General features: G+C 45.6%; 2 protein-coding genes across 5 annotated transcripts in view; one reads left to right on the top strand and one right to left on the bottom strand.

The window, feature by feature from the left end:
• chtopa (chromatin target of PRMT1a) overlaps positions 1 to 12743 on the bottom strand; it is a 45308-nt gene extending 32565 nt beyond the window's left edge. For both annotated transcript variants that reach the window (XM_073061137.1, XM_073061138.1), the window contains exon 1: positions 12589 to 12743. In XM_073061137.1, the coding sequence (XP_072917238.1) occupies positions 12589 to 12646 (58 nt within the window). In that variant the 5' untranslated portion in view covers positions 12647 to 12743. The remainder of the gene's footprint in view (positions 1 to 12588) is intronic.
• Positions 12744 to 12774: 31 nt separating this feature from the next.
• The window catches only part of gba1 (glucosylceramidase beta 1), a 70885-nt gene continuing 67100 nt past the window's right edge, over positions 12775 to 16559 (top strand). Inside the window, exon 1 of one of the 3 annotated variants that reach the window (XM_073061134.1) lies at positions 12775 to 12893. The gene's annotated coding sequence lies outside the window, so the exon portion shown is untranslated. Of the gene's footprint in view, positions 12894 to 13915; positions 13937 to 14758; positions 15306 to 16559 lie in introns of those variants that run through there. The other 2 variants (XM_073061136.1, XM_073061135.1) reach the window with 2 other exon arrangements.

Here is a 16559-nt window from a genome sequence, read left to right as displayed (position 1 = left end):
CATGCGGTAACTGCCCTTCTAACCACGCACCAAACTCAACATCTCACTCAGGCGAGACTCAGCCGCTAACGTTCACCTATTGTACCACACTTAACACTGCTACTTTTGTGGATCACCCGCCCGACCTTCTATCCGAGCCTCCCCACTCCTGCGTAGAGCAAAACCACTTCTCATTTCTCCGTGGCCGGACCTCCAGGACATTGAGTTCGACAATCCGAACCTGATACTTTTTGTGGACGGCTCGTCCTCTGTCTCCCCGGACGGTGTCCGGCAATCAGGTTATGCCATTGTGACCCCACACACCACCCTGGAGGCGGCAGCCTTCCACCCACCAGTCTCGGCCCAACAGGCTGAGCTTTTCGCCCTCACTCGCGCATGCATCCTCGCCTCGGGTCAGACAGCCAATATTTACACGGATTTACGCTATGCATTTGGGGTCGCTCACGATTTTGGCACACTATGGGTGCAGTGGGGCTTCCAAACGTTGGCTGGCAAAAGCATTGTCAACATTGACAATTTGCTCAAAGCCATCCAGCTCCCCGGTAAGCTTGCTATTATAAAATGTGCCGCCCACTTATCCGATGACTCTCCCGTTAGTAAAGGCAATGCCAGGGCAGACCCGGCAGCCAAGCAAGCCTCCTCCTCTAAAACAATGACAGTGGATTCGGCCCCACGCCTTCTGCCTGCCAGGCAGCCGGTTGATAGCCCAGGCATATCTGACATCGCGCGATTACAGGGGGACGCCCCTATGACAGAAATTGATGTTTGGAAGAAACATGGTTGTATTATTAATAACGCAACGGGCCTCTGGCAGACCCCAGCAGGTCAGACTTGTATTCCTGATACTCTCCTGCCTGTCCTGGTCGACCGCCTCCACTCTGACACCCACCTCGGCAAGGAGGGAATGTGTATGTTGTTATTAAAAACACGGTGGTCCCCCAGTTTGAATGAGGCAGCGGAGAGACGGGCAAGGGGTTGCTTAATTTGCCATAAAGTAAACCCGGGTAAATCTATTAGATGTGATAAAGGGTGCACCCCAACCCCAGCAGGACTGTTCGACACATTACAAATGGACTTTATTGAGTTACCCAAGGTGAATTGTTACAAGTACTGTTTAGTTATAATTGACGTCTTCAGTAAATGGATTGAAGCTTTCCCCACAATGAACAACAAGGCTTCCACAGTAGTGCGAATTCTGCTGAAAGAAGTTATTCCTCGTTTTGGTATCCCACAAAGACTCTCATCTGATAACGGTCCGCACTTCATTGGGAAAGTAAACAAAGAACTCTGCGAAATACTAAAGATTGAACAACAATTCCACTGTGCCTATCGCCCCCGAGCCGCAGGAATCGTGGAACGTGCAAACTGCACCCTGAAGGATAAACTAACTAAATTGACCCTTGAAACAGGACTAAATTGGTTTAAAGTCCTTCCCCTGGCATTGTATCACATGCACATTACACCTCAAACCGGTACCGGGCTAACTGCTGTTGAAATAGCTTACGGGCGCCCAAATAGAACCCCATGGGGCAGTGACCAAAACCCCCCCACCAATACAAGTAGATCTACAAATGATGGGTGAGGAATTGCAGTGTTACCTCAAGCATTTAACTTTGTCTCTTAAGTTTCTACATACTCAGGTGAAGGAAGCCTCAAGACCTGTTCCTGACAGAGAAGGCGAGTGGCAGGGAGCAGAACCAGGAGATTAGGTGTTAATAAGGAACTGGGATCGACCCAAGCTGGGACCCCGGTGGAAAGGACCGTACCAGGTCCTCCTGCAGACCTCCTCTGCTGTCAAGGTGAAGGGACAAGAACGTTGGATTCATTTGAGCGACTGCAAGCGCTGGACCTTGGATCCGCTAGAAACTACAGATAAATGAAGGGACTGATAAACGGACTTGATTGAACTGTTGTGTGTTTAAATTCCTTTTTCCTTGTGGTGCCACAACCTTGAAACTGTACTCTGGTAATGGAAGGTAGGATGCTCTTGGTTATCTATATTCTTTGAGGGATAGTGGGGTATAGGGCAATGGTTGAGGGACGGCTGGACGAGGAACCAAAACCCCTAAAGAGATCGAAGGAGGACATTTCAAGGCAGAAAAGGGATTGGGGTTTCCCCAAAGGCCCCACCCTTGGAAGATCCTCCTCGGGGTTTATAAGTGATAACTATTTCCAAAATGTGCACAAACAACTGTATGGCACTACAACCATCGTTTGCTATCCCCACCCCGCCAGCGTCTCCTCGCTCTTTACCATTTTCCTGCACTGGGATCGTGCTGATCAACCCTTCCGATGTGCCCCCGCCAGCAAAACATTGTCTGAGGGAAAGAGGGTGGAACTCACCTATGACTCTTCCACGGCCCCTGTCGGGACTGCCTATTTCCCCTGTCCATCAGTAAGCGGTCAAATCATGGACTCCTTCCGCGGATGAGAAAAGATCTCTGGTGGGAGGGGAATCCCAAGCCCCTGAAGGGTGACCGAGTATATGAGAACTGCTACTTCGGAACAGGGTGGGGGTGTTCAGACTTGTATGTCTCAAATGACGTCACCTGCCTCTCCAAGCCCTGTAGGAAAAGGGAGTGCCACCCCACCAAGGACCCCTTAGGGATCTCTTGCTCTTGCCATGAGACAAAGTGCCAGTCCCTGGCCCAGGGGGTGCAACTCCTTTGTGGGGAGGGGAACCGCACCCACCTCCGGGTCAATGATCATGTATTCCTGCGACCTGAATATTGCAGGGGTACCAAACGAGTGTACGCCTCTGCCGGTATAGGAGAATGGAGTGATGCCATACATCTAAAGGGTAAGGGTTGCACTGAGACCATGTATACCCTCCCGGGGTATTTTTTCTTCTATAACGGCATTGCCACCAACTTCCTAGAGTACCCATACCCTTCCTCAGTGGCCTACGGCACCTTCCTCCCCACCGCGGTCCCTTGCCCTGGGACTTGGGGTCCCTCACGCCGCCCACCTGGGAGGTACAAGAGAGAGGTCTCCCAAGAATTTTGTGCAAATTACCAAGTCCTGACCACCCTAACCACAGGTCAGGTGGCCGGATACGGGCCAGCAGGCTTTTTCTCTTTGGGGGTATCAGGAGCCGCTATGGCGGCCCACAATTGGAACTATCTGGCCTGTGGTCTCATGAGCCTCGGGAATGCCACCAGGGGAGCATTAAGACTCATAACTGACAGCCTTAACTAACTGCAGCTCTTCTCCATGCAAAATCGCTATGCACTTGATTACCTCCTCGCCAGGGAGGGTGGGCTCTGTGCTATCGTAAAGGACAAATGCATAACGGGGCTAGACGATGCTACTGCCAACATAACGCGGTATATGAACAAAATAGATGAACAGTTAGGATCCATTAAGGAAGGAACAGGTTGGGCAGGATGGTGGGACTGGGGACTAAGTGCATGGAGGGACCGGTTGATCAATGGGGCTATTTACACGTTGACAGCTATTATAGGGATTTTTGTCTGTATCGCCATTGTCAAATGTGTCCTGAACTGCATGATGGCCTCGTTAGGGGACCTGCTGCCGGCTAAGCCACTGACGGTAGTACGAGCAATTGTCGAGGCCACCGAACTCCCCGAACCTGCACCAGAGGATTTTCATGATATTGATGCCCTCCTGTGATCATGAAATGATCACTCTATCACCAGGTACAAAAATTTCTATGAAGGATTTTGATATTTGAGACAGATGCTTCCCAGATTAAGGAAAGCATTTTTGTTGATCCACAAATCAAACAGGTCATCAATGGCAGGCAATCTGAAGAATTTCTCGTGAGACCGGAGAAAATCATATGGAAGGCATTCGAAGAAGTTGTTGAAATTTTTCTCAGCATCTGCAGAGCACCAAACCGGTTGAAAGCATGCTTCAAGCATATAAAACCATGAAATGCAACATGTCACTAAAGATTCATTCTCTGCATTCCTATTTAGATTTCTTCCCTGCAAATCTTGGTGCTGTTAGTGATGAGCATGGTGAAAGGTTTCACCAGGACATTGCGGTCATGGAGAAAAGATACCAGGGCAATTGGAATCCATCAATGCTGGTGAATTATTGTTGGACACTTAAGTGAGAAGCCTCAGACACTGAGTACAAATGAAAATCATTAACAAAATATTTTTAACTTAGTTGAACTATTGCAAAGCATCAGCACCATTATGCAATTAAACACATTATATTCAATAAAAGTTAATTTGTTGTTTCTCCAAATTCCTACTTGATACAAATAGTCTGAAATTATATTTGTGTTCATCTTCAAGCAGTCTATCATAAACAAAAAAATTCTGAGGAAGCAACACTTTTGCAAAAATTTGTTATCCAGTGTAATCGATAAATTTTCTAATTCTAAATAATCAACATACAACCTTTACTTTGAAACATTTCAGAATGTTTCAAGTTACAACTGTTAAAATTCTAACAATAAGTACAGAATGGAAGCTTGCAGCTCACTGTTAATGAACTACCATCCCGCTGAACGCCAACACCATCTATTCAAAACACTTTACCTTTGCATTGTGCTTGTCAGTTGTTTTGACTGCTTACATCAGTTATTTGTGTTGTGAGTAGTGGTATGCGCTTGAAGTGAAAACTTCTATATTCTGACTTTTTTTGCTAAGTAAAAGTTTGTGATTTTACAATTTCCATTTTAAATATTCATAGTAAACACAATACAAAAAAAAAACAAAGTGCTGGGCAGTTTTCGGGCCACGTAAAGATTTCCTCAGAGCAATGGTTGGTTTGTGCAGCTGTAATTAAAAAAGTGAACGTTGACAGACACATCACCCATCACTCTACAGTAGCAGTAGCAGTTTGCATTATCTACAGTATCCACTACAGCAATCCACTAAGTCCTCAGAAAGCACCTTCCAAACCCATCTCTACCAGATAGAAGCACAACAGCAACAAAAGCAATCCAAGTCACAAACCATCGCAACTTGGAAATGCATCACTGTCCCTTCACCACTGCTAGGTCAAAACCATAGAGCTCTGTCTTTAACAGCACAGTAAATATCTTCCCCACAACTCAAGGTCTGCAGTAGTTCAAAAAGGCAGCTCCCACCGCCTTCAGGAGCAGTTAAGGATAAGCAATTAAGTGCCAACTCAGCCTGTGAGACCCACATCTCTTGAATGAATCTTTGCAAAACACAGGCTTTGCCGAAATTAAAAGATTGCATCCACTCATCGTGCCACCTTTTAGGAAAAGATGCAAAAGACATTTAACAAATTGATTCCACGAGCAAAGGACTCTGGTTATGTGAATGGGCTAGAGAAGCTGTACCCGTGGAAGACGACACAAATATCTGATATCATAGAAAGGATATGGGCAGGATAAATAGTTGTTCCCATTGGCAGAGGTAACACAAAGACTGGGAAAACATATGATGCAGCTGGCAAGAACTAAATGTGCTATTATCAAAGGGTCAAGTCTGGAATGCATCGCAAGTGGATGCATATTCAATAGCAGAAAAAAATTTGCAAGGCTACGAGCAGAGGGCCGGCAAGTGAAACTATAACAAGTTACAGGGGCCTGACAATCAAATGGCCTTTTGTTCACGTTACAAATTATCCATCTGCCATACACAGAATTCAATGCCCTTCAGAATACTTCTCAGATGCCCCATACCAAATGTTCATAAGCAATCACTGAATCTCAACTGTCTGGACAGTGAGCATGTAATGCTGAGGCTTTATAAGACATTGATCAGATTGCATTTGGAGTATTTCAGTAATTTTGGGCCTCAAAAAAATGTGGTGTAAAAGGGGGTCCAGAGGAGATTCACAAGAATCATCCTAAGAGTGAAAGGGTTAACATATGAGGAGTGTTTGATGGCTCTAGGTTAGAAGAATGAGGGGGGATTCCTTGAAACCTATCAAATATTGTAAGGCCTAGAGAGTGGATATGGGGAGGATGTTTCCTATAGCGGGTGAATCTAGGATCAGAGGAGAGACATCCATTTAGAATGAAGATGAACTTCTTTAGCCCGAGGGTAGTGAATCAGTGGAATTTATCTCCACTGACGGCAATGGAGGCCAAGTCATTGGGTACATTTAAAGCAGTGACCAATTATTGATTAGTAAGGTTATGGAGAAGGAAGAAAGGAATTGAGAGGGAAAATAAATCAGCCATGATAGAATGGTGGAGCAGACTCAATGGGTCAAATGGTCTAATTCTGCTCCTATATCTTATGGACATACAGCCAGTCAGAAGTTAGAGGGTTGGGAAGCTTTTAAAAACCAACAGAATGCAACAAAAAAACATAAAGGAAGAAAATGGAATTCAAATGTAGGCTAGCCAATAACATTAAAGAGGATACAAAAAGTTTCTTCAGATATATAAAGGGTAAAAGAGAGGCAAGAGTAGGTTACTAGACTGCTGGAAAATTATGCTGGAGAGGTAGTAATGGGGACAAGGAAACAGTGGAAAAACTGAATAACTTGGTCAGTCGTCACTGTGGAAGACACAAGCAGTATGGTGGAATTTTGAGAGTGTTAGGCAGTAGAAGTGCTTGGGAAACAAAGGTCTGAAAGTAGATAATCACCTGGACCAGATGGTCTATACCCCAGGGTTCTGAAAGAGGTGGCTGAAGAGATTATAGCAATGATCTTTCAAGAATCAATGGATTCTGGCATGGTTGCAGAGAACTGGAAAAATTACAAATGTCACTCCATTCTTCAAGAAGGGACAGACGTAGAAGAAATATAGTTAGATGTCAATAGTTGGGAAGATGTTGGAGTCGATTATTAAGGCTATGGGGTACTTGGAGGCACATTATAAAGCGAGTTGTAGTCAGCATGGTTTCCTCAAGGGAAAATCTTGCCTAACAAATCTGTTGGAATTCTTTGAAGAAATAACAACAAAGGAGAATCGGTGGATGTTGAGTACTTGGATTTTCAGAAGGCCTTTGACAAGGTGCCACACAAGGGTGCTTATCAAGTTAAGGGCCTATGGTGTTACAAGAAAGATACTAGCATGGATAGAGCATTGGTTGATTGGCAGGAGGCAAAGAGTGGGAATAAAGGGAGCCTTTTCTGGTTGGCTGCCTGTGATTAGTGGTGTTCCACAAGGTTCTGTGTTGGGACTGATTCTTTTAACATTGTGTGTCACTAGGGATAGTATACCACCTTGGCTCATTACCTAACTCTGCTAACAATCACATGACTCAGTGGTGAGAAAGCCACCTTACACAAATATGTCTAGGGATGGTACAATTTGAGATTCAACCAAACTGGAAGGTTGGGATGTTTTAATTAAGGAATGTTAATTGTAGCAAATGATGTGTAAATATTGCCCATACACAATTATCAGTTGCCAAGAAATGACAAATCATACATCAGTATAAAATTACAAATAAAGGTATATTTACCAATTTTCAGCTTTATCAGTCAATAGGAAAAGAGCAAAAAAAAAGGGCCCGTTACTGTTAAACCAGTCTAAATGTGCACATCAACATTGGAGCTCGTTTCTGGAGTAGTTGGGTTTATCTCTTTACTCATGTGCCTACCCCATGGTCTGCATGAAGACACCTACCACAGTTTGAACCTCCCTTGAAGACCATCTTAAATTACCCTTATTGGCCCTTCCTCATTGGAGAGATTCATCTGCACAAAGCACTTCTTACAAAGGGTGCTCTCCTTCAGACAGCATCCTGCAGCATCTTCCCTTGCCCCCCAGCCTGCAGCTCCCATCTAAGCCCTTCAGAAATCTGTTCCCGCCCAGCACACCCTGATGTTCCACTGGGCAGAGTTACATATACCAACATGTACCAAGACAACCCCAACTGGCAGACACATTTCTATATTGAAGAACATGGCTCCTTTTGTCAAAGCCAAAACACACTTACTTGCAGGACATAGTGCTTTTGGAGAAAACTGCAAAAAATACCTCATAGCATAGCAGTAGAATTCTTCCACAGGCATTACACCATTAACGATTTGGATGACAATTGATTACCTTGTGGCAAAGTTTGTGGACAACATGAATATAAGTTGAGGGGCAGGTAGTGCTGAGGAATAGGAGAATAGGCAAAGTGGCAGATGGAATACAGTATGGTCATGAACTTTGGCAGAAGAAATAAGTGTAGATTATTTTCTAAATGGAGAAAATTCAAAAATCTGAAGTGCAAAGGTACTTGGGAGTTCTCATGCAGTATTCCCTAAAAGTTCATTTACAGGTTGAGTCAGCAGTGAGGAAGACAAATACCACGTTAGCATTCATTTTGAGGGGACTGGAATATAAACACAAAGATGTAATGCCCAGGCCTTATAAGGCACTGGTGAGGCCTCACACGAGTACTGAGAGCAGTTTCGAGCTCCTTAACCAAGACAGAATGGGATGACATTGGAGAGAGTTCAAAGGAGGTTTACGGAAATGATTCCAGGATTGAAAGGTTCATCATACGAGAAACTTTTGATGGCTCTGGGCCTGTACACATTGGAATTCAGAAGAATTGGGGAGGGCGGAGGGGGGAGAGGGGAATGACTCATTGAAACCTATCAAATGTCAATAGAGTGGAAGTGAAGAGTCTAAGACCAGAGGACAGAAAAGAGGGAAATCCATTTAGAAAGGAGATGATGAATTTCTTTAGCAGTAAAGTGGTGAATCTGTAAAATTCGTTGCCACAGACAGCTGTAAAGGCCAAGTCACTGGGTATACTTAAGGCAGAGGTTTATAGATTCTTGATTAGTCATGGTATGATGGGGAGAAGGCAGGTAATTGGGACTGATAGTGAAATGGATCAGCTATGATGAAATGGTAGAGCAGACTTGATGGGCCAAATGGCCTAATTCTACTCCTATCTTATGGTCTCATTGTTGTCAACAATCAGATGTGGAGCAATTCCTAGCATACTACTAGGTTCCTACTTACTTTGTACACCAAGGTACTTAATTCAGTCCCGAAATAGTGAAAATTACCACTTTCATACAACTACTTACAAGAGCTGGCTTTGCAGAGATCTGTAAAATTAAACAGGCTGCTGGCAATGCTCTGCCGCAAGGTCAGTGCAGACCATCACTTTTCAAAAAATGAAAAGGACAAAAATAATGTATTCAGATTTGCCACAAGGCTGAGGTGGAAAGTGAGCAAGAGAAGGATAGTTTGCGAAACAACAGTGGCATGGTAGCATAACGGTTAGTGTAATGCTATTACAATGCCGGAAACCTGGGTTTAATTCCACCACTGTCCGTAAGTTCTCCCTGTGATCACAGGACTTCCTCTGGGTGCTCTAATTTCCTCCCACATTCCAAAGACGTACTGGTTAGTAGGTTAATTGGTCACAAGGGTGCAATTAGGTTGCACATGCCCATTTGGCCAGAAGAGCCTGTTGCCCTACTGTATCTCTAATAAAAAATGCACAGAACCTAATGAATGGAAAAGGTGACAAGAGGAAACTGAACCTAGAGGGAAAACTGCAAAGAAATCACTATTTTCCTTTAAAAGTAGGCAGAATACTAAAAATTTAAATCCAGAATTTAACGCTTTGATTCATGAAGTGCAAAAGCTCAGATACAGGAAGCAATTTCGAACATAAATAACATCAGATTTTTTAATGCAAAATCTTTGGTGTATAAATTTGCAATTATACAGGTCTTTGAGAACACATTTGGCACGTTAGTTATTTCTAGAGATGCAGGTGCAGTTCGACAAGGAGAGAACTCAATTAGAGGCAAACTCAATTGAAACCTGCCAGATGCTGAGGGGAATTATTTTGTAACTGCAAAAAATCCATTTCCTTAGGCTAGACTAGAACTAGAGTTAACCTTTTAGAACAGGGAAAAAAATACAGAAAGCTGTGAATCGCTGTTAATTCTCTACCCATGTGGCCTTTTCTGTGTAAGATCAGGAAATGCAGCACTGAGGGAAGTGCTGGGACAGATCAGCCATGACATTATTGGATAATACAGCAAGTCTGTGGATCAGGTGGACCAAAACTGAGACTCTTCAGTATCAAAAGAATCAAGGCAGGGAAGTAAAACACAAAAAAGGCAGCTGAATGACATTGAACGCCAAAGCACTTTCAAAATTTTAACCATGCCTCAGAACAGGGATGCTTTATAGTTGCCTTTTTCCCTATTGCCTCCAATCCCAGATTTCAACTTCAGTGTATGTATTACCATTCATTCATCCATCCATGTACATGCACACTGCCATACAAAACAAAGTTCCGCCGGACCAAGATGTACAACAGTACATCTAACTCACACAGAGAATATTAGCTCTGGTAAATTAACAAACAATAAGGTGCATTTACGGCACAAGCTCATAAGTACTGTGAATGGTATAATGCTCCTGGCACTTCAAACATGGTGAGGCCTGGGTGGTGACAGGGAGTTCATAGTCTTACATGAAGAAACTATTACCCAACAGGTCTCATCCTAATGCTACAGTAGAGTATCTCCTACCTGATGGTAGGGGTCAAAGACATTGTTGGACAGAATGATGCTAAGGGCTCTACATACACAGCGCTCTTGGTATAACACTGATGGGATTCCTCACAATCCTCAATAGGTCAGATGCCTTGCAATTCTGTACCAGACAGTAACGCAGTTGGTCAGGACACATTGTTTCAGTAATAAGCAGAAACATACCACCAGGTCATTTTTAAACATTTATACAAAACAGATTAGAGTTTTTCCAGCATTAGCAACTCCTGATCCTTCTGGATGGGTTTTACAGGGATCCCATTTTTTACTGCAAGCTTTAACCTTGTTATCAAATCCAAAGTTCGATAATCAAGGCTCATGAATACCAAGCTGTCTTTAAATAGTTCTAAGTTTACCCAGAGCACTGGTTTGTCAGCTATTTGTTCAAAATAAAGTCCCGCTCCAATCAGTAAAATTCTTACAATCCATCCAAGCTGATCAACCAAACTCAGAATGTGAAATCACCTGTACCTACAGAAACCCTCAATCATCAGATAGCCCTAATCATCCACCTGTAACACACCTACAAACTCTGCACCTGCCCTTTCTACATCTAAGCAACAGAAAACGATATCCAAAAGGTAACCCCATCGTCAGCCAAAGATACCCAGCAACATGCAGCAACACACAAAATGCTAGATGAATCTATGGAGGAAAATAAACGGTTGACATTTCCGGCTGAGAGTCAGCAACCTGAAACATAGACTGTTTATCTCTGATCTCAAATGTTTGTGTATGGACTTCAACAGTTAGCAGCAACCTCCATGGCTGACCTTGACCAGAGGACCTCAAGATAATGCTTGACCAGCTGAGTTTCTCCGGTTGTGTGCAATGTTCAAGATTTCTGGCATCTGCAGAACCTCTTGTTCCACTCATGTGCAACTAAATCTTTCAACTCTACTACCTGGCTCCAGCTGCCAGTCATCCTTTATCCCTCCTTAATGTACGCATCACCTGCTCCACCACACCGCCCCTCCTTTCCACTTTGTACTGGTACAAGCCAAAACTTTCAATTACTCTCCACAGCATGAATGGCCTACACAAAGCATCTAATTAGTTAACACAAAGTAGTCTGCAGATGCTGTGGTCAAATCAACACGTACAAAAGCTGGATGAACTCAGGAGATCATGCAGTATCTGTTGACTGCTCATTTCAACGGATGCTGCCCGACCTGCTGAGTTCATCCAGCTTTTGCACGTGTTGATCTAATTAGCTGCTGTCTTCCTTGGAGGGGAATAAAAAGTTGTCATTTTGGTCCTGGTAAATGGCAACTGTTTATCTCCCTCCATAGACATAGCCTCACTTGCTGAGCTGTCCCTGTGTTCCCTGTGAATTGTCCAAGATTTACAGCGTGCAGAATCTCAAAACTCCACCAGGAATAGTCCCAAGACTAGCTGGGAAAGAGGGGTGACTGGGTATAGGGCTAGCAAACCCATTTTATGGAAAGCCAGAGCCACAGAAACACCGACAGAAGCTCCAGGAAGAGCTTTCCTTCTCTTCCCTGGTAGAGAAGTGATCTTCAATGACATACACCTGGGGACAACTTGAAGGACTGAGGACTCTGACCAATTGCGATCGATGGCCTATGCCCCAGTAAGATGATGGGCTTAAGATACCCTTATAGTTAGCTCTTTTATTCGCTGTTACCTCTACTCCTAGATCTCATATGGCTTTAGAATCGCTGACCTCCCCCACAAGTACTGTTCGATAATCCTTTGCCCCATTCATCCTGACCTTCATGTGACCCGCAAACCAACCCCGCCCCCTCAGCCCCTGACCTCTTCCCTTCGGTATCAACGCGGAGCCCAGCGCCGGGGTGGGTTTGACCCCTCTCCTAACCACCGTCCCCAATACAAAATGGCGGCGGGGACAAGATGGCGGCACCGAGCGGTGACGTCACCGAGACGACCGTTCAACCGCCGCCGGCTGAGCGAGACGACAACTGACCGGCTACAGCACTCGGAGCAGGGCCGACGTCGGTAACCGGCCTCGCTTCCCCACACACCGGTTCACCGCCGAAAACGTGGGCCTCCTGCGGCCCATTTACCCCTCACGTTGTCGCAGCCCTCCCACTTTGGTTTCATTCACTCTGAGGACGAAAAAGACCGCACATACTTTCCCTTCCTCCCTCCCTCCTTTCGTCACCGATCCCTCACCTGCCATGGGCAGAGCGGCACCATACTGCCTCTGCCGGAGTTGCACAGCAGAGTCCATTGGGCCGGGAGCAAAAGGCAAGCCGACACCACGGCGTCAACACCAGAGCAGCGGGGAGGACGCGGCTGGTCACGTGGCCTGGACCGAAAGCCAATCGGACCCCCTCCCCAACCACGTGACGCGGACCGCCGTCCATCAACGTTACTCGATTGGGCGGGCCCTGCCTGGCGAGCAACTGCGGTCACGTGGGCGTCGCGTCACGTGGTCTGCGAGTCGCTGCCGAAAGCGGCCTTTCTTTTTCTCACAGGTAATTTGCAAACAGTTGCGTCTCGGACGTACTCGGTTGAATTAATATCCCCGTTCAGAATGAATATGCATGATGCGGGCATTTGGAGGGACTGTACTTATTAAGAAACGTCGCAGCACCTATTGTTTAAATGAAGTTACTGTAGAATGAAACACCTAAATTTAGATTTTTGGGTCAGAAGCAGTTTAACATGGAAAGTTGGTTAGGATATCACTCCCATGGTAATGTATATAAGTGCGTATAGTGATTTTCTGAAGAGCATGTGATTTTGAGTCATTTTGGGCGGGGTATACTTTGTTTCTTTGCTGCACACTTAGGTGCCATTAATGTACCTACCGCCATTAAACTTTACAAGAAGAACAAATAGAAAAAAATAGGATTATAGGAGCATTAATGAGTTCTTATTGAAGGCAATTGATCTGAAATATTATTATGTTGCTATCCCCGCAGCGACTGTCTGATCAGTTGAGTGTTTCTATTTTACTATCTATCGCGACCTCGAGGGAGCGACACTTTAAAGAGACATTTGCTCCAAGTGAGGTCCAGAGTATATGCGATGTCCGTAGTTCCCTCCGAGTCAGTGGACCGGACATCAAAACTTTCTGACTGTAACATTGTCAGAGTCGAGTTTACTGTCAGAATATCAGGTGTGGGGTAATGGGTGGAAACCTAGGCATGAGTTGTGTTCACTTTAAGAGGCTGGTCTGACGTGATGACGCAATGACGTGACGTTTATACCGCCCTTTTTTGTTGTGTGGTCAACAATAAATGAGTTGACATGTCTTCCCTTGAAATTAGAATGCCTCTGCTGTTTTATTTACAAAAACCTACACTGGTGACCCTATTGCTCGAGGACCACTCTAGAGTTATTGAACCTGTCGGCCAACGCAGTCGCTTTAAAACTGCTGGAGTTTTGGGAGCAAAATGCCTTCCCTTGGTTTGTACAAGCTGAGGCCCAATTCACCTGCTGTGGGAAATCTCCGCTGATGACACCAGATATTACTACATGGTAGCGTCGCTCAGCAGTTCCACGGTTGTGAGAGGTGAGTTTGCTTGAACACCTGCCTGAACACGATGAATTCCAGTTGCTGAAAACTCACCTTTTACAGTCTTTTGGACTATTGGAGTCTGAGTGTGCCAAACAGTTGCTCCCCTTGCCTGGCCTCAACAATTCTAAGCCATCAAAGTTAATGGGCCAAATGCTGTCTCTCCTGGGAAATCACCATCCTTGTTTTATTTTTAAGAACTCTTCATGCACCAAATGCTTGATCCAGTTCACATCACCCTCACTAATGCACCACTGATGGACTATAGGAAGCTTGCCAAAATAGCTGATAGTCTACACTCAGCCAGACACCGGTGCATCACTCCTCCTCCTCTCTCTACCTCAATAAACCCGGTCAACAAGGCCCTCAACATTCGAGGGGTGATTGATAAGTTCGTGGACTAAGGTAGAAGGAGATGAGTTATTAACTTCAAACTTTCTGCATTATCACTCAAAGAATTGAACTGCACATGCATGTAACAAGAGCTGTGTAACTCATCTCCTTCCACCTTAGGCCACAAACTTATCAATCACCCCTGCTGTGGACCACCTGGAGGTCCGAGACGCTCTCATTACATGCACATGCAGTTCAACTCTTTGAGTGAAAATGCAAGAAGTTTGAAGTTAATAACTCATCTCTTCTACCTTAGGCCATGAACTTATCAATCACCCCTGCTATGGCCCACTTCTACAAAGAAGGGATCCGTATGCTCCACGACCGCTGGACTAAGTGTGTACGTGTAGGAGGGGACTATGTTGAAAAATAAATGTGCTAGGTTTTCTAAAATTGACTACTTCTACCTTAGGCCACGAACTTACCAATCACCCCTTGTAAGGTTGCCCACGGCTGTGAAACAGACGACGCCGGGTCTGTGTTTTTACCACGCTCACCTTGGTAGGAACACTAGGAAGTGCTGACCACCTTGCAGCTTCGACATTGGGTCCGAGGTCTGTGAACACGATGGATCCCAGCTGCCAGGGATGTCTACTGTACATTACGGACACCCTTCCAGGGCGACATTTCCTGTGTGCCACGGGTGCTCGAGTGAGTGTGTTGCCAGCATCGCCTACTGATCAGGAGGCAAAGAGCAATAAAACCTCACTGAAGGCCACCAACAGCGGCAGTATCCAGACTCGACTCGGGACACGATGGGTGACACTCAGCTTCAGTGGGTGATGTTACACATGGGACTTCATCCTGGCTAAGGTGGCTAGACCTCTGCTCAGTTCAGACTTCCTGTGTGCCCAAGGACTATTAGTTGATCTTAAGAACTGTCGGCTTGTGGACGTCAAGGACTTTGGGTCATTACCCTGCTCCCCCGATAAGCTCCCCACAGTGACTCTGTCAAGTGCATACACCACTGCAGGTGAGTTTACTCGACCACTGGGTGGATTCCCAAACCTCACCAAGCCCACATTCTCCAGGACAGTCACGAAACATGGGCACGAGCACCACATTTCCACAGTTGGCCCACCGGTTCATGCCCGTGAGCGTAGACTGGACCCAGAAAATCTGGTAACTGCAAAGGCTGAGTTTGCCAAGATGGAAAGTCTTGGCATTGTATGCCGGTCGAATAGCCCCTGGGCTTAACCCCTCCATATGGTCCCTAAATCCGATGACGGTTGTCACCTGTGCAGCAATGATTGAAGCCTTCGCTCAGTTACCAATCCCGATTGTTACCCAGTCCCACGTGTCCGAGACTTTCCAGCATGTTTAGCCAGAAAGTTAATTCTTTCGAATGTTGACTTAGGGGCTACCATTGGATGCCTGTGTACTCAGAGGACATTCCCAAAACAGCTGTGATGATCCCAATTGGCCTCCTTGAGCTTCTGTGCGTGCCGTTTGGGCTGAAGAATGCAGCACAGGCTTTCTGACGGCTGATGGACTCTGTATTAGAAGACTGACATTTTCTTTTTGTTTACCTGGATGACCTATTTGTCACTATCTCACAGCGTTTGTTGACTACAAACCCCTCGTGCATGTGATGGCCAAAATATCAGACCCTTGGTCCGCACGACATCAACACCACCTCGCCTACATATCAGAGTTCACAACTGATATACAACAGGTCAAGGGGAGAACAATACCAGCCCTGTTGCCTCTCACGCCCAGCCGTTGAGGCTATACACATAGGTGTTGACTATGCTTGTATGACAGCCGACCGAGATACTGACCCAGAGGTCTAGGCTTACTGAACAACAGTCAAGGGCCTACGGTTGGCTGACCATTCGGGGAAGATGGGGTTGCTGTCCTGTGAGATGTCTCAGCCAGTCATCGCATAGTGCCTGCAAACTGGAAACAGGCCATTTTTAGCTCCGTTCACGGCCTTTTGCATCGGGGCTGGAAGGCCTCACGGAAACTGGTTGCACTAAAGTTTGTGTGGCACGGCCTTAGAAAGGATTTGCCTGATTGGAGTGCAGCCTGTGTCAACTGCTAGTGGGTGAAAATTAGCCGTGATGTTTGGGCACTGTTGCCATCCTGTGAGGTCCCTGAGTGACGGTTTGACCACATCAATGTGGACCTTGTTAGTCCTCTCTAAACCCCACCCTTGCTCCCACCCCAGCAGATTCATGCACCTCTTTACCATGGTGGACCATTCCACCAGGTGGCCAGAGGTCAC

The sequence above is a fragment of the Hemitrygon akajei genome, chromosome 11, assembly GCF_048418815.1.
Source record: "Hemitrygon akajei chromosome 11, sHemAka1.3, whole genome shotgun sequence".
Lineage (NCBI taxonomy): Eukaryota > Metazoa > Chordata > Chondrichthyes > Myliobatiformes > Dasyatidae > Hemitrygon > Hemitrygon akajei.
This window is presented reverse-complemented; position numbering and strand designations above follow the sequence as displayed.